This window comes from Falco cherrug, chromosome 3 (assembly GCF_023634085.1).
Source record: "Falco cherrug isolate bFalChe1 chromosome 3, bFalChe1.pri, whole genome shotgun sequence".
NCBI lineage: Eukaryota > Metazoa > Chordata > Aves > Falconiformes > Falconidae > Falco > Falco cherrug.
In genome coordinates this window covers 84,426,311-84,449,544 of record NC_073699.1, presented here as the reverse complement: position 1 = coordinate 84,449,544, position 23,234 = coordinate 84,426,311, and the positions used below count along the sequence as shown (strand labels likewise).

The 23,234-nt window shown below is 39.2% G+C and overlaps 1 protein-coding gene across 9 annotated transcripts in view; it reads left to right on the top strand.

Moving 5' to 3' along the window:
- Nucleotides 1–23,234, top strand: part of CTNND2 (catenin delta 2) — a 680,681-nt gene that overhangs the window by 542,173 nt on the left and 115,274 nt on the right. For all 9 annotated transcript variants that reach the window (XM_055705594.1, XM_055705593.1, XM_055705599.1 and 6 more), the window contains one exon: nt 2,582–2,765. In XM_055705594.1, coding sequence (XP_055561569.1) covers nt 2,582–2,765 — 184 coding nt within the window. The remainder of the gene's footprint in view (nt 1–2,581; nt 2,766–23,234) is intronic.

The window sequence follows — 23,234 nt, the reverse complement described above, 5'->3', positions numbered from 1 at the left end:
GCAAAAAATTTGAAGGCTGTGTCAGGCCTACTGAGCAGTGCTCTTTTGCTTGATTCTGCCTTGACTTATAGTCATTTTAGGAGAATGTAGAGCAGCTAATGTAGTCCAGTAATCCCTTCATCCTCTTACTATGAAAATTTAATTTCCAGTTAGTGAAACTAGATCACACTTCTTGGCTTTTGGGTAAATGCGTAGGTTTTTATTTGGATTTGGAGCTTGCCTGTTACTATGGCAGTTCATAGAGCAAAAGCTCATGTACAGTGTCAAGTGGATTTTAAATAGAGAAAAAGGGCTAAAAGATTATTTCTGGGTCTCTCGACTATTGCTGAACACCAAGTTATTGTGATGTTTATGTGAATTTACTCTTAATTAGCAAGGACCTAGAGTAAATAGAAAATAGTGTAGACACACATTTTTAAGCATGTTGCTTAGGCAGGTTTCTTGTGTTTGCTTCTTTTGAATTTTTTTCTGCTTTTCTGGTTTATGACTAGTTCTTGAGGCCCAAAGTACTGTTTTGTTGCCATCAAAGCACTCTTTTCTGCTTCATTTCTAAAACAGGACTTCTTCACAAAGAAGCAACACATTGTGATGCATAAGAACTAAATCCGACCTTGAAGGGGGAAAGGCTGGCATTCTGATTCTCTATTTCTATACCACACACATAATTTACACCTGTCTAGATAAATGTTAAAACAGTGGCAACCACATTGTTTGTACTGACTGAAACCAGCAAAATACTAGGTATTTCAGGAATAGTAAATGTGCCAATAAAGCTTATTGAGAATAGGTCATAGAAAAGCAAGTATAAATATCTTTATGGCCCTTATTCCTTTAAATATGCTATTGCTTTACATAAAGGCATTCGGAACAGAATTCAAACAGTTTTTCCCCTTTCAAGCAGCAATTCTTAAATGAAAAAATGAAGAGTATTCTTATTTCGGCCTTTTTTTTTTTTTGGTCTGTAGCTGAAGTCTGTCAGTTTCTGCCTGTTTACTACATACAGAATATTTTAAGATTTTGTTGGGGGTTTTTATTAGTATGCTAAGAAAATCTTTTACATTAAGCTGCATAACTGTCTTCGCATACACTTCCATATAAAATAATTAAAACATGAAATTGGATGACTGAAACAGTCTCCCCATAGAGGTAATTAATTTTGAAGGGAAACCCAAAGATGTACGTTAATTCCTGTTCATTACACCTGTCCTTCAAAACACAGAACGCTAAAGAAAGCCTTGAGCAAGTGGTGTTCTTGCTGCTTACGTTTATAAATGTCTGAGTCTGTTTGTAAGGTCTTTAGCAGTTTCCTCCCACCACCACTCACTTTGGAATTTCATAGTGTAATGTTCCTATTTGTAACCTCGCGTATACAATGATGATAATCTTTCTCTGTGTTGATTCAAGGCATGATAGCCGTAAAGGCAAAACTCAGTTTTGCCACTCAAGGTTAGGTGTGGGTCCGCTGGGCTACTGTCACTATGGGAAGGAAAGTAGGAAGGAGTAGGATTGGGTGTATGTTGGCAAGGGGAGGACGAGGACGAGGCAGGCTTGCTCTTCCAGCTGCTCCTGGGAGGACACTGGGCTAAAATAAAAACCACTGCTGCTTCAAACCAGCGTATTGCCCTTTGGCTTCCTCCAGCACTAGTAGCTGCCCGGCAGCACCAGGCTTTTGGCACAGCACAAAAATCAAATGTGTTTTTCCAACAAATATGTAAATATATACAAGGGAATGAAAAGCAGAGTCTCTTGCCCCCAGCAACTTCTTGCCTGTGTTCTGTGTGGCACGTCTCTAGTGGCCCTGATCCTTGCAGCTGTGCTCAGAAAGCTTAGGCTCTTGATTGCTATTCCATTTCTTTGGCACATTGGGAATTTTCACAGAAGGGTTGGGGTTTTTTTAATTCTAGTAAATCTTCTTGTGAGTTGCACCATTAAGCTGGTTGTTTCTGTGCAAAACCAGTAGTATTCTGTAACTCTGTGTAGTAAAGTATTGACAAAATAGAAAATTACTTGCTGGAGTCCAGGATAATACCATACTACTGTATCAGGTTGCGAGGGAAGTCTTTTTCCTTGTAGTATAAACGCGCCTAGACAGTTACTTTCATTACATTGAAGATCACAGAGTTGATGTTTTGTACTCTCAGTGCATATCTGTCAACAGTGATAGTCTTAGCATAAATGAGAACCTATTTTCTGCTATTGTTTTTTATTATTATTATTATTTAGAAGTAAGAAATCTGAAGTCTTAAGCCCTAAAAATATGCATGTAATACTTCATCATTCCATGTGTGCTTCACAGCCTAAATAGGCCTAGGTCATAACCAGCTGCTCAGTTTTTAGGCTTAGCTCTGAGAAATTTCCAGTGTTCCTGTGACAACTTGTTGTGTATTCAGAGCTGTATTCCCACTGCAAAAGCATGCAGGTATTGTTTAGCCCCATTTACAATGCAGTGGGTTTTTTTCTTGACAGAAACACCTTTATTAAGAACACCAATGCTGTGAAATGTGTTGGTTTTTTTAAAAATAAAAATTATTCAGTCTTCATTGCAGGAGTGTTAATAATTAGTCCTTCGCTTTTTTTGTAGGAGTTCTCTGGAATCTATCCTCCTGTGATGCACTGAAAATGCCAATCATCCAGGATGCCCTTGCAGTGTTGACCAATGCAGTGATCATCCCTCACTCTGGATGGGAAAACTCTCCACTCCAGGATGATCATAAAATACAACTCCATTCATCACAGGTGCTGCGCAATGCCACTGGGTGCCTAAGGTGAGTACTGCAAAACATTTGTTTTGTCTTAATCATCTTGCTTTGGCTTGAATTGATATTTCTCATTCTTAGGCTTCTGTGAAGTAAATAATTGGTTTGTTTGTCAGCAAAGATGATGACTTTCAGTGCTGTAAACTTGGAAACTAATTAGAAAACAAGGCCATTCAAAAAACAATGTCTGGAAGCGCTGCCGTGGCTTTTCTATATTTTCTTCTCTTAGCAGCTTTGATCAGTCTTTTCATCCAAGCTTGTATATTACAGATATTCTTCTCCTTGTAGATTTGTCCCATCTCCCAGTTGCTTAGTGAAGTGAGTATGTTCTCGCTATTACACCCAATTTAATCAGCACAAAAAGTAACGAAGATGCTCACAAAAAGTAACATGCCTTACAGGTTCCAGATGCCATTGCTGGAGTTACGATAAATATATAAAGTAGGGTTTTTTTCTGCTCCGTGAAGATGAGAAACGGATTTCAATAAGAGACCAACCAATTTAACATTATTCAACTAGGATACTTAAATAGATACTTGACAAGTATGGTATTTATTTATGTTTATATTTGTATGCCAAACTTGCATATGAAACACCAAAGTGCACTTATATAAATATGTCCAATATGATATGCCTGTTTCTAAAAATCACTGTAGATGTAAGAATGAAAATAGGATGAGTAAGAAGTTTCAGTTCTGACAAAACCTTACAAAAGGATTGAGTCACAGCAATTTCTGAATTCCAACGCATATCATGTTTTTGAAATATTTTAACATATTAGGCAAGTTTTTTCAAGCATTGCATTTTTTTCTTTTTTTCTTGTATATTGGAGATTCTGTAGTCTTTCTCAAGAGACATGAAAATTGGTTAGTTAATATTTTTACATACATACATCATAGGAAATTTGTTAGGTGAATAGTATGTATCAGTAATACAATCTGTGATATTTGCTGCATCCAAAGCAGATATCCATCAAAGAGCAAAATAAAAAAAAACTTCGATAGGAAGCAAAGTAAAACAAATATTTTTTACATATCCATAGCAAGCACCTTTTTGTCTTTGTGCTATTTCATCAAATGGAATGTCTGACTTTCAGAACTAATATTTGAAAAGTTTAAGTGAAAAAGTATTAATTACTATTGATGGTTTATATGTAATTGGAAGAGAAAGAAAGAAGTTAATAACTTCCATATTGCAAATATACTTGTATCGAGCTTAAATGCAGGTATGTATATGCGAACACCAGCTATTTTGGGATATGTGACTGAAGCTAGGTGTTTGTACCAGAGCTGGATTGATTTTTGAAGAGTTTGGTAGTATAATTATGTTGCATTGCATTCAAATCACTAGAAAAGAAGTTGCTGAAATCACTGTGACAGAAGTCATTTCATAAAGACCTGTACCATGTTATACGTCTCACACTTCCAGTGTTTAACCTGTCTTAGTTAAAGAGCTGCCTCTGGAAGAAGTGTCCATTATAAATGTGGGGCTTTATGGTGCCCCTTCTCTGAATGGGCATGTCCAGTGCTAGTCTCCCCACATTTTAAGCTTTATCTTCCTGTTAATTGTTCCAAACTGCTTCTCAGGGAATGATATCCATCCCTGATCCTGCAAACCTCAGTTCTCATAGTTGATGGATTCATTGCACATTGGTCTTGAAATCTTTTTTTTTTTTTAACCTTTCCTTTTTTTTTTTTTGCGTGTGTGTGTGCGCGCGCGCGTGCGCGCACGCACCCATTTGCAAACTGATTGTGAGCTTACTGTAGCCTGCCCTCTGGGTCAGCCTGAGGACTTGGGGCCACATGAAAATGGTATGTTGCCTGATCTGTTGCTTTGCAGCAAGGCTTACTACCAAACTGCTTGATGGGATGCTGTCATAGCAGAATGGCTTCTGGTCAGCTTGTGCAAAATAAGCTCATATCTGCCTGCAAAAGACTGTGCATATTGTAACTCCTGAATGCTTCCCAGGTAGCTGTGACAGCAGCTCAAACAGGTGTCCTGAGCAGGTTGGTCTTCCTTCTAAACCCAGGCCCTTCAGCCATAGTACAGCTTTTTAATATCTTTCTGATATCAGACCCTCCCTATATCCCAGATGCATCTTTCTGTCCTCTCTAACAATTTCAGGTATTTATTTGGCTTTCACCCATCTTCTTTAAATAATTTCATCCCACGTAGTCTGGATGCTCTTTGGCAGAGCCAGAATGTTGGAGGGGGTTGAACTTACTCTTGCTTCACACCACCCAGAACTTTCTTGTTTACCTTTCCCCAGTTGCTGTTGAAAGTATCTCTCTCTGAACAAAATGTCAAGTTTTAAGTTTGTGGAAGAGAGAAAAGTGTCAGTTGACCTCTGAGATGGTAACTGGATTATTGCATTGAATTCATGTCAGGTAATGGGGCTGTAGGCTGGAGGGAACAGCAAATGTCAGAAAGAAAAGATTAGAAAGCTCTGGAGATGGATAGAGTAGTGCATGCTCTGTGCAAGCAGTACTTCAGCTAGCATTCCTTAAATACCCACCACCCCAGTAAACTAAAAAGCTTTCATGCTTTCCACTTGTAACTAGTTACAAGCCTCATATTTCCATTTCAAGATCTCATTGGGCAAGGGAGGTAATTTAAATCAAGATGTTACGTGGTTTCTGGCTGAGCTAGTGCTGTGTTTATCTGGCAAATGGAAGGTCCATCATAGAATTTCTTTGAAGATTCTGGTTTGATTGTCCTCTGCTGTTTTCTTTTTCTCGTTTTGCTAGAGCTGGTTTTTGAAGAGGCACTGGTTAAAATTCAGTCGCATCAGGATTATCAGTGACAATACTCTGTATTATAGGAAAAGAAGTGGTGTTCAGAATACTTGACAAATGTTTCTGAACCTGTACTGCTGACAGATTTTGGAGACGTAGTTTCTATTACATAAAGTTTAATGCTAGCAAATATGCCAGGAGGATTTGCGGGTTTCCTTTCAGACTTCTGTGCCTTTGGTTTTCTGGTGCATTCACCGCAGAAAACTTTAAATAAATTTTCAGTTTCTAGATGAGACTTTCTTATGCTTTTTCAATTAAAAAGTTGCTTATTAACTACAATTTTTAGTACATTTAACTGCTTATTCATTATTGTGCTTAACCACATTCTTAAGGCTGCAATTCCAGTCACACAGTAATCCAGCTGAAATCAGTATGAAACCATACATATGAAAGACAGCAGCAATATCAGACCTTCTTTTCCTGTTATTTTCTTTTTCCCTTAAAGATGTTGTTTACAAAGTACACTTTGCATACTTTTCTGATTTGAAAAAAGAAATTAGCTTTAATACAATATTGTACTAATTAATTTTACATAACTTGAATACTTTGAAATGGTTTGGATAATTCAAAGCGCTAAATACAGCATTATACCTATCACTTAAAAATTTATTCTTAATATTCATCTTTCATAAATTGCCAGACCTCACTGTGATGTGTTGGAGCAATCACCCAATTTACTTGCCGCCCCACTGAGATGCTAGTACCTTACCTCATTAAGATCTGTGAAGGTTTTACTTCTTTTTTTCCTTTTGGATTTCAGCTGTGACTGCTTTATTTTTGATAAGGAAATACTGTATCTTTGGTTGATAGTTTCGGTTAGTCTTACTAGCAAAAGTCAGATGAAAACTGAATTTGGAATCACAGTTGCTTGGGGGAGGGGTAGAGGGTTTACAATCCCTAATCTGAAATTTTAAAGTCAACGGGAGACACATACTGCATAATGTTGCCTTAACCTGAAGTGTCAATCTTATGTTTCAGAAAACTAGATCTCTGTCCAAAGACGATGTGAAAAAATACCAGAAAAAAAAATCTTTCCAAGAGTTTTTGTCCTGATGTACAGTCTGGAAACTTGTTTTTTTTCTATGAATTTCCGATAAATTTAAGTTAATAGAATTTAATCTGAAGACTTGAAAGAATTTTAAAAATTTACTCTTTTAAGATTCTAATCTGGTTTTAGATGCAAAATCGTAAAATGCTGTCTTTTTCCTTCTTCCGTGTTCTATTTAATTTTTCATTGAACGCTGAAGATACAGGGGCAATTGTAAGAATCAAAGATGTATTAAAATATTTATCTTCCCCCCATTAGTGGATTAGAAATTGTATGGGAGAGTAATTCAAGTAGTTTTTGTTTATAAAGTCCCATACATTTCAAATTTTCATACTTTATACTTTCATACTTGTGAAAACCTTCACACAATACCATGCATAATTTTTCAACTTTAAAAATTATGTAGCAAGCTCTCAGAGCAGAAAAGCAAAGAGGAAAATTCATTCTTTTAAAACATGAATTAAATGTAACTGACCCAGTAGTATTTACTGGACAGATCAACATTTGGCAGGATCAAATCACCTTGTTAAAACAATTCGAGTTAACTGTGAAGCCTGAATATCAAATGCTTTTAACTGTTTTCTGAATGAATGATTGTTTCACAGACGTTTACAGCTAATGCATTTATCCCACCATTTTATTTCTCTTCCAGTTCTCTTCTAAGTACCCAGTCTGTTGATTCCTGTTCTTAGGAATATCTATAATCTGTTTTGAATATAATATTCTGCTGCATACTGACAAAAGAAGATGTGGGAGCAACATAAAATAAATAGCACAGACTGTATTATTCATCATCTGTTTAGTTTCTAAAGAAACATACATCTGTATGTAGAAACATCTTAGATATATGCAAAACATGTTTTTTTTAAGAAACTGAACTGCTACATGTACATATGTGCATGTGTATATGTGTGTGTATGTATATACATACAGATCTGACAAGGCTGATAATTGAAGCTAAAAATATGTTTCTGTCTTTACTGACTGGTGCAAGCTCTGAATATCTTCTGTTGGGTATAAACAGAGCTGACTCCTTACAGAAGGACCAGGACCTTTGCTGCTGACTTTATGATTCTGCTCCAGTCAATAGAACAGTCACATTTTCTCCATCCCTGGGTATGCTGTAGTGGATATGGGGACTTGCTAACCATCTCAGTATTTCCCTTGCTGTTTTTAGAGCACAGGAGCACTTCTCAGGCTGACCTTGCAATATTGTGCATTAGATAACAGAAGGCCCATGCTCCATTAAGAAGCCTGTCAGAATCCAAACTTAAAACTCCTGTTAATTTTGTATTTCCACTGGCAGCCTGCTCAAGGGAGGGACTTTTAGTACAAGTGGTTCCAGCAAACAAGAGGTGTGGGAGAGAGACAACTACCTAGAGGGATACTGAGGCAGGGTTATCCACTTATAGAGAGGAAGCTGTCCCCATCCAAGCGTGCAATTTTTCTTTCCCTTAGCCTGTTTAAATACAGTCTTATCCTGGGTAAAGGGGTAATCACCCCTGTTCTTGTGTTTTTAATACATTTTGAGCTATTAGAATTACAAAGCTGGTGTAATTAACATTGAAGGACCATCAGATTCGCAGACTCGATGCCAATTATCTAGCTACATTCTGTGAAGGCATTGTGGTGAAACACGTTATATTTTATGTAGTCTGTAGAGTTGCCCTCCATGTGTTAAACCTCATTTGGTCACAAATAGGATGTCGAACCAGAGTTCCTAAACTCCAAGGTTATACTGGCTATACTGTGTCCATTGTTAAACAAATGCATGCTCTCCTGAGAGCTTTCCTCAGCTTGGATTTTTCTCATGGACCTGGAGTTTGAAGTAAGTGCAGAGGTAAGCCTTGTCAAGAAGCTAAGGAAAAGTTTAGTTTTAATGACTGATTGTGAAGTTCAATCCCTTTTCATTAAAACTTAAACTCTTACTGAAATTATATCATTTATGCACCTGGGTCTCAAGAATGACAAGCTGTAGAGGAACTGAGGGGCTAATGCCAACTCTCCATTATTTTGAAGAAACTGAGAAGGATTCCTGACATCTACTGTACAAATGACTACCAGATAATTTCCAGTTTTATATAAATGAAGGTATCTTGATCACAACTTCTACATCTTGTCTTTCCAGGTTAAAGCTGAATGGCATATTGCTTACTTTTATATGTATTAGCTTAGAGGTTCTTTATTACTTGTACACAATGAATTTTGAAAAACTCTTTAATAAGTTAGATAATTCTTCTCAGAGTACCAGGCAGGAGCATAGTTCACGAGAGCGAAAATGAGCTGAACTGCTGTTTCTTGTCTTTTAAAACAATATAGAAAGGAGTAAGCTCTAAGGTGCATTTATCTAATGGCAGGCATTTTAATCAATGAGTAGATGTCTGTGTAAGAGCCTGGGTTTTAGAGGCTTTGCTTATTTCTAGACTATAGATGACTTACCAGCTCTGAAAATGATTTGTAGTTTTGATGTTGTTAATAATGAGTTTAAGCATCAAATTTCAGGCACCCCAATTCAAAACTTTCAGACAGGCTGCTTTCATGGCCCCGAACTGTGCAAAATGTATTTTTAAAAGGCCTAAAACTTTCATTATCTCATGTGTAAATGTTCACAGCCATGTTCCTAGTCTTCTAACCACAAACAAAAATGGAAAAAATCACAGAACATGAGTAAGAGTCAGTAGGCTGTGCAAAATGTATTTTGCGCCTTTTCAAGTACATGAAACGACCTAGAAAAAAGACCTGAAACTCTAGAAAAAAGTCACAAACCAATCTTAGATGCCACAAGGATTGCATCCTAGTTAAGCATAAGGTTTTGGAGGTGAAATTCTGCAAGATATGAGAGAGTTTTTTACTGAATGCTGTGATCATTCAGAAATTTATCTGAAATAAAAATTAATGTAAAGGTTCTGGGGGAGAGGGAGACTTTAGTGTGACTAGATCAGTGTCCTCTGATTGCTGCTGTAATGTTTTTATTCAGAAGATACTCAAGGGAAAAGTACCAACAGAATTAAACGTGTAGCTGTGTCAGATACTTAACCACCCCACTTTCTCTTCACAGTGCAGTTACTCCCACTTTGCATATTCATGAACAAATTTGTAAGGTTTATACAAGGTCATACTGTATTAATTATAGCAGTGGTATTCAAATAGCTCTCTGAAGCTTAATGCTTTTTCAGCATTTCTGGTAAAAGCATTACTTAAGCCTATCAAATTGATGCTACAAATTCCACATGGCTCTGGAAACTCATTCTGCGCTCAAGTTGATAAAAATCTCCAGCAGAAATTTTGTTTTAAAGTGAAGTTATGGAATGCCTTTTGTATTCTTCTTTAGTCTGAAAAATAGTGCAGCATAATTCCAGACACTTTTTGCTGTTATATACTTAAAAACATATAAAAAGCCTCGGTGGCATACCGCTCTCCTCCATCATTTTATCTGATGAGAGACACTGGGCTGCTCTGCCTAAATCTGCTTTCAAATGCAGAAGGAACTCCCACTGTATTGATTTTTCCCTGAGATAGCCAAAAAATGATCTGTCAACATCCATCTTGAAAATATTATTTAAATGATCCCTGGGCAAACAAGGAAACTCATTCATATTTCAGTGGGGCTTCATGTTTGCATACAAATTAGAAATATTGGACCTGTATGTCAGAGTCTGGTAATTTAGGACCTAGGTGACATTTAGTTTCTATTCTTCAACTAGGATCTTTTATTCTTTTTAACATGATTATATGTGAGTTTTTAGGGAACAAAAAAGCAACTTAACTGGGTGTCATACAGTTACAAATATTTACTTGTTGCAATGGCAGAAGTGTGTTCTTCCTGTAGTTTACTAATTTACTGTTGCTGGAAATTATGCACACACATATGAAAAGAATGAATGTGCCTCGGTACCTATGCTTTCATCTTACGGTATTCTTAGGCTCAGCAACAATGACAAAACCATCAACTGCTGCCTCTTAGGCTTAATGGCTTATGGTGTTCCCTACCCTTGGATTAGGGATGTGTTGAATATCTCAGGTATGTTTTGAATGACTGACTGTTCCCAACTTTTGGTGGTTTTAATTCCTTTCAGGTTGAATGCCTGCTGTTAACTAGTGCCTAATGTGAAAATTAAAGTCTGCTCATATTTGCATGGTTAGGTAGTGTTAATTTACATTTCCTTCTGTCAGAGCGTTAAGCTGCGTGGATGTGGATGCTCTGAAGAAAGTGAAATTGTTTGCTTTGTGAAAGGGCTTAGATTCTTTGGAGTTTTATTCATCTCAGAACAGTTTTCATTTATGCAGTAGTGAGTGTTAGCTTGGCAGACACTGTAATAAAGTATGATCTGAGTCTTGGTGTCCTGCTGACTTGATTTGAGCTGACTCCCGGTCCAGCTGACTATAACAGGCCTCCTTCTTGCTGGCCAGCTACAGAGCTGGGTATCACAGTGACACAGCTATTTTCTTTCTGGGAAGAGTCTCAAAGCCTAAGTGGCACCACATGTATTTTAGAAGGTGTCAGCATGTCCGTGCTGTTACTGCATGGGAAGCTGACGAGATGGAGCCAATTCTGTCTCAACTGTCTGGGCCCATTGGGAGGAATCACAAGGGCCACAGGTGTCGGTGGGAACCGGAGTGTATGTCTGCTGTTGCTTTGCTGACTATCCAAAATCCTGGATAGTCCTTTTTGAATGGGTACTTAGAAAAGCTGGTATACTCCGGCTCCACAGATAATATTATTTGTCTCAGCATGAGAGGAAAACTGATTGTGACAGTTCTGTAGCACTTCTCATGGTCATGGTGACTGATGATAGAGGATGATGTTTTATTTACCCAAGGAAGATGAGAGACGTAATCATCCAGGGTCTGTATGCCCACTCAATTCCATCACAGATAATAAAATAATACTCAGTAAGGTTCAGCTTCTGTGGTGCTCATTGCATGATTCGTATATTAACTAGCTCTTCTCCTCTTAAAACTGTTAGCATCACCAGGCAATATGAGAAAGGAACATGTGAAAACTCACAGCTCTGCACAGTGAAGGAAAGCCAAGGCATACTTCTGCAGCTTTCCCTCATTATCTTATGATAGACTGCTTCAAATCTGAAGAAACTTCCACTAGGAGGGAGAAGATCATTTGGTCTTTTTGCTCAGTCTAAGGATTTTCAGCAGGGATATCTGTTTGAAGTACGCTGAGCTTGCTTCATCCTTCTGGATAAGCCAGCCAACATCACAGAGTAAAACATTTTATCACCCTCTTTCAGAAAGTTTTGTGCATGTGAACCAGATCATTTCAAGCACAAGAGTAATTAATGCCAGCAGCTCAAGTTGAGCCCATGCTCAAGTCTTCCTGCAGGAAGGCTTTGATGGCATTCCACATTCCTGCAAGTTGGTGAGCTACTGATAGCTCATAAGAGGCGGTCTTCAGTAATACCCTCAGCGTCGAAGCCCTAAGATCTGCAAGTCCCCAGGAACCACACTTACAAAGTTTGTTACTTTTATCTGTTTTGGAAATATTTTCCCAGGAAGCCTCCTGATGAAGTAAGTAAATAAATAAAAATACAGCTCTTGGAGGTGTGATGAAACAGACTGCAGACTGCCAAGCCTCCGTAGTTTACAGTCCATTCACAATGTCTGAGCTGAAGACTGAAAAGCAGCAGGTATTTCTGGATATCATCTTTTGTGAAACTTTGCCCAGTGAGTGTTGAGCTTGTGTTCTTATTGTCACTAAACATTTCCATAGAAGAGTTTTATTGCTTTTTAAGATTCTTCCTTGAGTGGAGAGGACAATCTAGTAAGAATACTTTGAGAAAGAAAGATGAACCCCATCACTTGCAATCAAATGGATTTCCCCCGTTCTTGAGAGGAATAGCAAAGTGGACACCTAATTTGGGGGTAAATTGAGACTTTTATAAATACTAAAGTAAAAGGCATGTGATGCACATCACTAATTAAGTTTCATCAGGTTTATCCAGTTTGAATATATCTCTGGACGTTATGCAGACACTCACACATTGGAATGAGAGGGTTCAAAGCTAGGGCAAGGTGATGCTGATTTCCAGCTATAGCTTCTCACTGATACGCACACAGCCTTGTGGACACTGCCTCAGCAAGGCAACAACAGAACTGGATGAGACGATTTTCCTGTTTTCTGCTAGCAAAGTCTGGGCTAGGTTTCTCTGTGATATGGCAGGCAGGATGGAAGGCTTTCCTCTTTAAAAATTAGTTAAACAAAGATGATAGGGGCTTGTGGGCTTTGCAGTATTTTTCTGTTTCCTTCCCTAAATTAGCTTTGTATTTTCAAGTTACTACTGTTGAGAAAGTTTCCTTTGGAAAGAAAGAACACATTCTTTTTTAAAAAATACAGTAATAGTCCTGTATTTTAAATGCATCTGCATGTACTATTATGAAAACATTTAACATCTGCCTGATAGTATTTTATCTAGGATTGCACACTGCATACAGAGGATTTCCGTGACAAAGTACTTCTGAAGTGTTCGTCCTAGTGTAGCTTTTTTACTTTCACAGCTCATTTCTTTTTGACAGGTACTCATTTATTATAGTTAGTTGGTTACAGCTTCAGCGCTTTCTCTTGAAGGACAGTAACATTGTGAAATAACTCCTCCTCTTCCCCTGCTGTCATTCATCCATCTTAATGTCTGATTTACTATGCACAGAAGTACACTACTTGGAGAGTGTTTCAAAGGAGGTGGTCATGAAAGGGGACCATGTAAATAATGTCCATATACAAATGTGGGTGTTTTGTGTTGGTTGTTTTTTTATTATAATTATTCCCTAATGAAGTAAAATTACATAATAAAATAGAAAATAAAATATTTTATTTTTTAAATGATACCATTTAATTCCCTATGTTCACTTTCTGTAATTAATCCATGTTGAGGACATTTTTCAGTAGACTGGTCAAATTGATTTTGATTGATACCTGCTGTCTTTGGTTGCCAGACTTTATGCAAAGGAGTGTCTTCTAATCTGTGCAAATACAAGAAAATGCACAATATTGTTTGTACTTTAGCTAGTTACTTATGTGTTACAGTTAGCTGCTTGTGCTCACAGTCTGGTTACATTCCAGGCTGCTCAGGTGAGCACTTGCAGTCAACGAGTAGAGCTAATGCTGCCCGGCTGTGGGCACAGCTTGTGCCTCAGAAGTGTTTAAGTTTCATAACCTCACAGAAACAATGGAGATCTTGTATTTAGTTAACAAACTGGATGGATGGGGTGGGAGGTCATCCTTTTTATAGATCATGTGATAAAGGGAGCACAGCAGAGAGTAATGGTTCTGTTTACATTCACCTACAAGCATGACCAAGTGGCGGAAACAAACATTTCCGAGTTTGTATGAATATTTGCTGTGAACAAGAAAAGGATCAAATGGGACAAATTTATGAAGGAAGGTGCAGCTTCATTTAACGTCACATGAAGGACAGTGATGTAACTAGGATGATGTCTTCTGTGCTAGACATTATCTGTCTTTAACACAGTATAGTCCTCCTTCGCTCACATCATGTCACTCTTCCCTGTCACTAGGTTGCAGAGGTTACTGAGGACAACAGGTCCACCAGCAATATCAGCTGGAGCGTAGCTGCACTGGAATGCTGAAATGAGAGAGAGAGAGAGAAATTCACATGAATGATGCCTTTTACTGAACTGAAATTTTACGTGATTTACAGGAATAATGTGGGAATTTTTAATTGCTTTTACAGGAACAATGTGTTCAGGTTTTTTTTGTTTTGTTTTGGCTTTACTTTTGAGAGGCCTGGTAATTTTGGTTTTGCCTTCAATGAGATTGTAGAAAAGTTAACTGTGTCTTTGAGCACAAAATTAACATCAGATTTCTCAGAATATTTTTTTTTAATTGCTATTATTGAGAGGGGGTTTTTGTGTGGGTTTTGATCAAGAAAACTGAGGTATCCAAAGTTAAGTAGGCAGCATCTCCACCTTGTAGGAGTTTAGGGAAATCAGTCAGCTTCCTTTGGTTATAAAAGCAATTTATTACTTGTCCTAGCTTGCTTGTTTTACTAGGCACCTAAATGAAGTAGTGGTTGTTTAGAGGCATACTACTGCTGTATGTCACATTTGTGTATACACAAATGACCTGTAAATAATCAGTTTCTTTTACCATTTACTCCTCCAAATATATAGGTACTTTAAATACTTTGATATAATTATTATCTATCATGAAAATATATAATTTCTTGCTAATAAGCCGCAAAGAAAGACGTGTGTGCATTTGTGTGGGTGTTTCTCTCTGTTTATACAGCTATACACTTCCTTTATTCGGTACTCCTTGGCCTGATTAACAGCAGTTGGTAGTATTTCTTTTAAGAAAGTGGAAAGTGACTGAATTAGGACAAACATTTTATTCTAGAATCGTGGCTCCACATATCATGAAACACATGGAATGCGTAACCTGATTTATTATCCCGCATAATTTTCCAACATATCTCTGTCTAGACTATAATGCATACAGTATTGCTTCTGCCAGGGTTACATTTTTCTTGACCTTATGGCAGACATACAGTGTAATTACTAAATGGGGGCTAATTTATGTAAACAAATGTTAGTTTTTCATAGCATGAGCCCTATCATTATGTTTTATTGCTGGTAGATGTGTTATGTAGTAAGCCATTTTTCAGGGGCTTGGGTAGATCGTTATTGTAAATTATCTTTATACTGTAAATTCTATAAAGATTTAGAGTTTACAAAGTTAAACTATTGTAATCCCTAGATAGGATTTTTGTTTCCTCTTCCTTCAATTTTAATTGATCATGCTTTAGCAAAGTAAATATCTCATACTTTGTATAAGGGCATTCACATTATTTTAGAGTTAGTACACAGAGAGTTTGGGGGATGCTGATGCAAACCATGTCTGGTATTATCAGACATAATAGGTAAAATCAAATATGCAGGAACTGTAATATATTTAATACTTTGATAACTGTCATGTACTGGCCTTCATCTACCAAAAACCTTAGAGGTAGCTGCCACACATTAAAAATAATTGACTACCATTGCTCCTTATAAGCCCTGCTAACCTAATGGCTCCCCTTCTTAAATCAAGTGCAGGAATGTATTATGAAGGTAATAGTGAAACTATCAACAGTTTTCTTCGTGGTTCCCAGTAATACCAACAGTACATTTTCTTTCCTTCTTTTTTGTTCTTGTGGAAAGAAAGAAAGAAGGAGATTGATCATGTTTACAATGACTTCTGAACAGCTGGAGTTTTCCTTGGTGCAGACATGGAGCGGTTTTGGGAATGTGACTCCTGGCAGGCATCTAAGCTTATTCATTCCTTTCCTGCTTAGTCATTTCACATTTACTCCTCTCTGTTGGAGGTCTGTCCTTGTGCTGTTTATTTTGTGAAGTTCGTGTGTGCAGTAAAAAATAAATGTTTAACAGATCTTATCAACAATAAATACTTTTTCATCCTCAGAATCTGCAGTGAGAATCAGAAGGGTTTCCAGCAGATGCCAGTTTGGAGTTTGCTCTGCTCTTTTCATAGTTTGTGTGAAATGAATTTTATGGCCTCAGCACAACTCAGTCTCAGTCAAAGTATACTGCTGTTGTCAGTCCGTGATACTCGGGCAGGAAACAGGAATGATGTCAGCAGTCAAACTGTGTGGTGGGTTGACCTTGGCTGGACACCAGGTGCCCACCAAACCGCTCTATCGCTCCCCTCCTCGGCAGAAGGGTGGGGGGATAAGATGGAAAAAAACCCTTGTGGGTCAAGATAAAGGCAGTTGAATGAAGCAAAAGCCATGTGTGTGGAAGCAAAGGAAGGCAAAAGATTTTATTTTCTGTTTCCCATTAGCATTCAATGTTAGGCCACCTCCCAGGAAGCAGGTGTGCTTCTTCACTTGTTGGAAGTCAACAAGTAGTGCTTGCTCCAGAAGACAAACATCGTAAATAATGAGTGTCGTCGTCCCCCAGCCTTCCTTCTCCAGAAAGCTTAGCTTTTGTATCTGAGCAGACATCATATGGTATGGAGTACCTCTTTGGTCCTGGCTGTGTCCCCTCACAAGATCTTGCCCACCCCCAGCCTACAAGTGCAGGGGGGAAGGTTCAAGAGACAGCCCTGGTGCTGTGAGCGCTGCTCAGCAGTAGCCAAAACACTGGTGTGTTATCACCACCTTTCTAGCTACCAGTACAAAGCACTACGAGGGTTCATATAGACCTCAGCCAGATCCAGTACAAACTGGAAGGCTGACTTGCAGCACTGGGTAGATGTACCTGCAGCAGCTTTGCATCAGCATGTTCAGCCAGCAGTACGGACTGTTGCATTTGCTATAAACCTCCTGTGGGCCTGGACTATACATTTAGATCGTTATTCTCAAGTGTAGTGTCATACTTTCCTTTTTAAATTTGGTTGTTCACCATACCTGCCTATGCTTTGATCATTCCTCCTGATAGTAGCACCAGTGTACCCATGGCAGTCACAAATTCAATGGATTTTGAATCCTCTGTGGAGCTGCTTCACAGGGTAAGGGTGCTCACTGCATGTAAAAAAAAATAAATCACTGAGAACATAGGAACAAACCACGCTGTTCTATAGAACATTATGGCAGAAGGCTCATTCAAGTAAACAGAAAGCTTCATGAAGCACCAGGGAGAGGAGACCAGAACAATGGAGTATGAAAAGCCTTGGTTCTGCACTTGGGGATGAAATGAAGAGGATCAAAGCCCAGCTGGAGCTAACTAGAGACATAAAGGATCACAGCAGGGGATTCTTCTCAAAGCCAAAGTTAGTTGAGGGGAATGCAAGTCCCTTGATGTATGGAGAAGACAAATTAGTGATGGACAAATGGGAAAAAAACTGAAGAACTCAACACCTTTTGTACCTCAGTCTTACCAGGCAAATCCAACTTCTAGACTCGTGTACCTTTAAGCATGTTTTAGGAAGGGGAAGGAGAAACCAGCAATGGGCAAGCAGTAGATTAAGGACTATCTGGAGAAAACTTATATATTCAGATCCATGAAACTGGATGGGATTTACCCAAAGGTGCTGCAAGAGAAGCTGGTCAATACAGTTGTGAATCACCTATCATGCTGGTGTTTGGGGGAAGTGTCTGAGAGCTAGAGGAAAGCTAAAAATTAATCTGTCGTTGAGGAGAACAAAAAGGACAGTCTGGGGACCATCTTTACCTCAAACCCGGAGTTTGATGTGGTTTAACCCTGGCCAGCAACTAACCACCACACAGCTGCTCACTTACTCTCCCCAGAGTGGGATGGGGAGGCGAATTGGAAGAGTAAAAGTTAGAAAACTTGTGGTTTGAGATAAAGACAGTTTAATACGTAAAGCAAAATCCACACATGCAAGCAAAACAAAACAAGGAATTCATTCACCACTCCCCATCAGCAGGCAGGCGTTCAGCCACCCCCAGGAGAGCAGGGCTCCATCATGCCTAATGGTTCCTTGGGCATACAAACACCATAATGCCAAATGTCCCCAGCTTCCTTCTTCTTCATCACATACCAACATCACATGGTATGGAATATGTCTTTGGCTGGTTGAGCTCACCTGTCCCATCTGTGTCCCCTCCCAATTTCTCGTGCCCCTCCAGCCCTCTCGCTGGCAGGGCCCAAGGAACTGAAAAGTCCTTGACTTAGTATAAACATCACCCAGCAACAACCAAAACCATCAGTGTGCTACCAAGGCTGTTCTCACACCAAATCCAAACCACAGCACTGCACCAGCTGCTAAGAAGAAAATTAACTGTATCCCAGCTGAAACGAGAACACCTGGAAAAACCACGGAGCATGAGGTTTTGGAATGCATTGCCAAACATGTGAAGGAGGAACAGTCAGCATAGATTTACCAGTGGTAAATCATGCTTAATGAGTACAGTTGCCTTCTGTGATAAAGTCTTTGGCCATGTGCATGAAGGGAGAGCACTGATGCAATATACTGTCACTTTATTGAGCGTTTTCTCAGTACAGGCTAGAAACTCTCTGGCTGAGCAACATTCCTTTTGAAAAGGAGCTGGAGTTTATAGATTACACAAAGCCAAACATGAGACAACAACATGTTCTCATCATGCGTGTGGTAGACTGGGATACATCTGTGGCCAGCAGGTCCATGGAAGATTTTCTCACTTTATTTGGTACTGGTTGGGCCACCTCTGCAATACTGTGTCTGTTTTTGGGCCCACCCAGTTCAACAGAGATGCTCAGAATCTGGAGAGGGTGTAGGGAAGAGGTCACAAGTTTCAGCTTAAAAGGTTCAAATTAGGAGTTATGCTTTATCAGGGAGGTAGTGCAACACTGGAGCAGAGAGGTGGTGGGATGTTCATCCTTTGATGTCTTCAGGGCTCTCTAACAAAACACTGACCTGGTCTTGTGTTGATGGTAGTCATTCCTCAGGCAGCAGCCTGGATCTGGTTGACTTCCCATGCGTTCCTTCCAACCAGTATTTCTGAGATTCTGTCAGTAACTCCAGAGTTTCATGTCCCTGGAAAGCAAGGAATACAGGAATTGCAAGCTCTGAAACAAAATCTCAAGAAGAACAAAATTTTATTGCCTCCTTCCCTGTCTCAGGGCCATTATTTCTCTTCCCCTGCTCTGGTCGTGGAGTACTTGTGGACAGAGGCAAGCAGTGTAAAGGGGAACAGCCCCTTCTGCAGGGTAACTGATTCCCACCAGCTAAGTCCATCCTGTGCAGTGGATGTGGCATGAGTCCTACGGGGGTGAAAAGTGATGGTGTAGACAATGCATGATGATCATTCTGTAAAAGAAGACTGAATTGCAGTTGCAGAGGCCAACTTAATTTGGGTATTAACTTAAGTTTTCAGTGCTTGAGTTTCTAATCATACTGTTCTGTGAAGTATTTTATAATTCATAATGATGAACTGATTAGCAATTGCAAGTGTGATTACCTTCAAACATCAGCCAAATAGCTAGAGAAAGATTTGTATTTGAAATATTTTTTTTTTGTATTACAGTAGTGTAGGTTAATGTGTTCATTTGGTTTGTATTAATTTTCGTTAAAACTAAGTCATACAATAGCTTATGAAGTAAATAAAGTTCTGTGAATTAGTAAGTGGGATTTTGATGGGATTTTAAATTGAAATGCATAGTTACGGTATTGGACATACATAACACGATGTTTATTTAAATAAGCAATCTCAGAATTGCAGTAGTAAGTTGCTGTGCGTAATTTTTTACTTCAAGATGAAATTGTATTCAGATAAAAAATATTGACCATTACATGCACAGTGTCTAAAGTGCCACTTGAAAGTCTGTAAATTCAGTCAAATCCCCTCAAAATTGGGGTCAAACTTCAACATTCTATGCAAAATATTAATAATATAGTTTTTGAAGGAATGGAGATAGGGGAAAGCCAGTGGATTTTTCATTAATTAACTTTCCTAACTAATAATATAACTTTGGAACATTTAGGTGTTATTTTTCAATCTCATTGATGCCTCCATATATTTCTGGAGATCTCTGAACTTGTATACTGCAATAATTCCAGAACTCTTTGCTTTTTATTTCAGAGTGATTTCATCATTGGGCTAAATAAACAAAGATGGTTGCACTTGATCTTTGAAGTAGTTTTATGGTTTATGCTTGTTACTGCTGTTCTTTCTGGTTATTAATAGTAGCAATCAACTTTTCCAGCACCACGGTGTTTTTTGGCTGTCATGCTTTGTTCAGTTAACAGAGTAGATTTCTAAAATAAGTTTACAGTATGACAGGCTGCCTGTCTTCTGGGGCAGGTTGTAATGCCACTCCTGAAGTGGAGTTTGGGTTATAAATGTGTAAAGTGAAGACCTAAGTAGTCTAAACCACTTTAATTTGGGGGAAGTGGGAGGGAGGCATACTGAACGTCACAAAATTATTACTGCAAGAGGCTATAGCAAATAGTAAAGGCAGGTGTATGACGTTTTGCTGTCTGAGTTATAAATGTTAAACAGCTTGGTGTAATTCAGCATGTTCTGAGAAAACATTTCCTGTGTGGACTGAGATTCCAGAATTCACCTGCATGTATTCAAGTGGCTTTGGCTGCAGCCGTCACAGCAGGACTACTGGCTGGCAGAGGTGTGGGTAAACAACACTGAGGTTCGTGTTTTCCCTCTGCCAGGGTGCTGCTATCCATGGAGATTCTCAGAAAGCAGATGACATTCATGACAGTGGTGTTGCATGGCTTAATGCCATGACGTTGAGGGCAACATTTAGGTAAAATGGTAAGAGTGCAGATAAGGCTGGTGAGAAGTAGGCTTAAAGATTAAATTGAAGCTGAATCTGCATTACAGCTTGAGTGTTGTAACCAAGAGTTTTGTCTTAGAGACACTTGCCTACGAATGGAAGGGCAGAAAGCAAAGAACTGCAGAACAGTTGTTTCTCAGTAGTTCTCCCTGTGAACACTGGTCAGAGTACACCATGTGTTCCCAGAGGAGGTTAGTGTAGGATAAATACTGCATATGAAATGCAAATAACTTTTCTATAAACTTCCTCCAGTAGAGGTTTCCATACAATGCCTGCGTATTCCTGCGGTGTTAGGCAGCACCCATTGGTGCCAGTGGGTGTTTCTGGAGGCAGGTGTATGACTCTTGTCTTCATCTAAACATTGGTGTGGTTTCACACAGCGAAGAAGTCTGCTCCCAGGACTGTGCTCAGAGGGACATTTACCTGCTGCCAGTCTCTGAGGATGCAGGGAGAGGTGCTTGTACCCAGCAAAGCCCAAGTCATCATCTGATCCTGATGCCAGTAGAGAAGAGAGGCTGAGCCTCGGCTGAGGCCCCTCCAGTACCTGTAGTCCACATGGTATGAGAGGGTGTAGGGCCCTCAGTGTTGTAAGATCCCATATGACAAAATCCACAGGATGAAGAGGAAAATAGGAAACTGATGTGACCTTCCAGTCTGTGCATACATAAAATTACATGAACAGCTGATTTTAAACATGACATAGTTATAGCTTTAGGTTTATTGAGGAGCTGAGATTCAGGGGATCTCAGATGGAGACCATATACTTCACAGTTGTGGAGGTCAATGAAGTTGAGCCTAGTCCAGTTAAGTACACAAGTATTAGGGCATTCAGAATAATAGACCTTTAACCAAAAGCGCTGCTCAGTCTTCAGTGGCTTTAGGGGTGGAAAGAGAAGGAATATCGAGACCAGTGTTGCAAACCTGAGAGTCAGCTAACTAACGAATTGGGTCAGGGAGCAATAGGAGCAGGGCTGCTCCCCAGGCTCCGCAAGATGGAAGGTGAGGGTGGCTGCGACATGGACAGGCAATGACTTCACAGGGGGCTCAGTCCAGGGGAGCAGAGCTGGAGGGAAATCCGTGGGTCCTGTTGGCACTCCAGGGAGCATCAGATGACAGCAGGGGATCAAGCCAGGTCCAAGGCCGAGGCAGGAAATCTAAACAACAAGCCAGAAACTGGGCTGGGGTCCAGCACTGCTGCAGCATCACTGTCACAGGGACAGGGCTCGAGGCTCTGCTGCTGAGGGGTCCTGGGCCATAGCCTGGTATGTAAAGCTGGCAGGTGAGTAGGTAGGTATGTAAAAAAATAGGTAAATAAAAAAATACAGAAGTGGTAGGAGCAACTTTAATCATAATTAATAAATTGCAGGGTCATTCTGACTTTCTTAGTGCAGTGTCTGTAAATGAATCATCTCATACAAAACAGACAGGTAGTTTATCGTTACAGTCACATGAGCCTTCTGTATCCCTCCTGCTCTAAGCAGAAAGATAACTCAAGCACAAGGAACTGGAACGTTACGATACTTGATTCATGCAGTTACCATCTTGATGGAGTGTCGTTTTACCAGAGCCACCTGTTCAGGAAGAAAAAATAATAATCCACTAGTATTTGATATTAGCATATTTATTTCAGCAAGATTTGGCAATGGAAATAATCTTTGTGCTGGGAAATAAGCACTGAACCTCCAAAAGCTGTGTTAAATAATTTTCACTTTTATACCTAATACAGGAAATTTTACTGTAGTTCTGGGAACTGGGTTTGCACTATACCAGAGGAAGCTATGTTGTTGAGTAACTGACAATTAACTGAGAATGGTAAAATAATAATTAAAAAATTACAATGAGTGTTTATTCATAAAAGAACAGACACCTTCATAAGCCGTAATTATCTTTTAGCTAATTTGGTCTCTGACTGGCGCACAAAGCATACAAAGTATTAAACTTGCCAGGCATAACACCGCTGCAGTCAAAGCACTGTGTTGAGGTGAAGTTTGTACCCTGGGTGTGTTGTAACAGCAGTTCACAAGGGAGCAGGTTGGATGGTGCTGAGTATCTGTCACTCAGGGGATGCTTATTTGTCAACTAATGAATAATCACAGCTGCAGAAATACCTTAATTTAGGAATAATTATCAAGAGATTGGGAGTGAAGGTTGCCACAGCATCAGTAACTTTATACTTGAAACCAGTTCTCAACTTCGGTTGTTCAGTTTCCATAATTCTTCCCCAACTCTTTCTTTGATACGGGTTTTTAAAACAAATGCACTTTGCCCCTTGGCCCAAAGAATGTATAGTAAAACCCTTATGTAAGGTGAGATTTGATAGAAACAGGATGCATAAAAATTATTATGGGATAAAGAACACAATGATTCTGCAGAAGCCTTTACTCAGTTAGATACCCACAGCTCCTGCAAAGTCAGTTTTCTGCAGGGAGG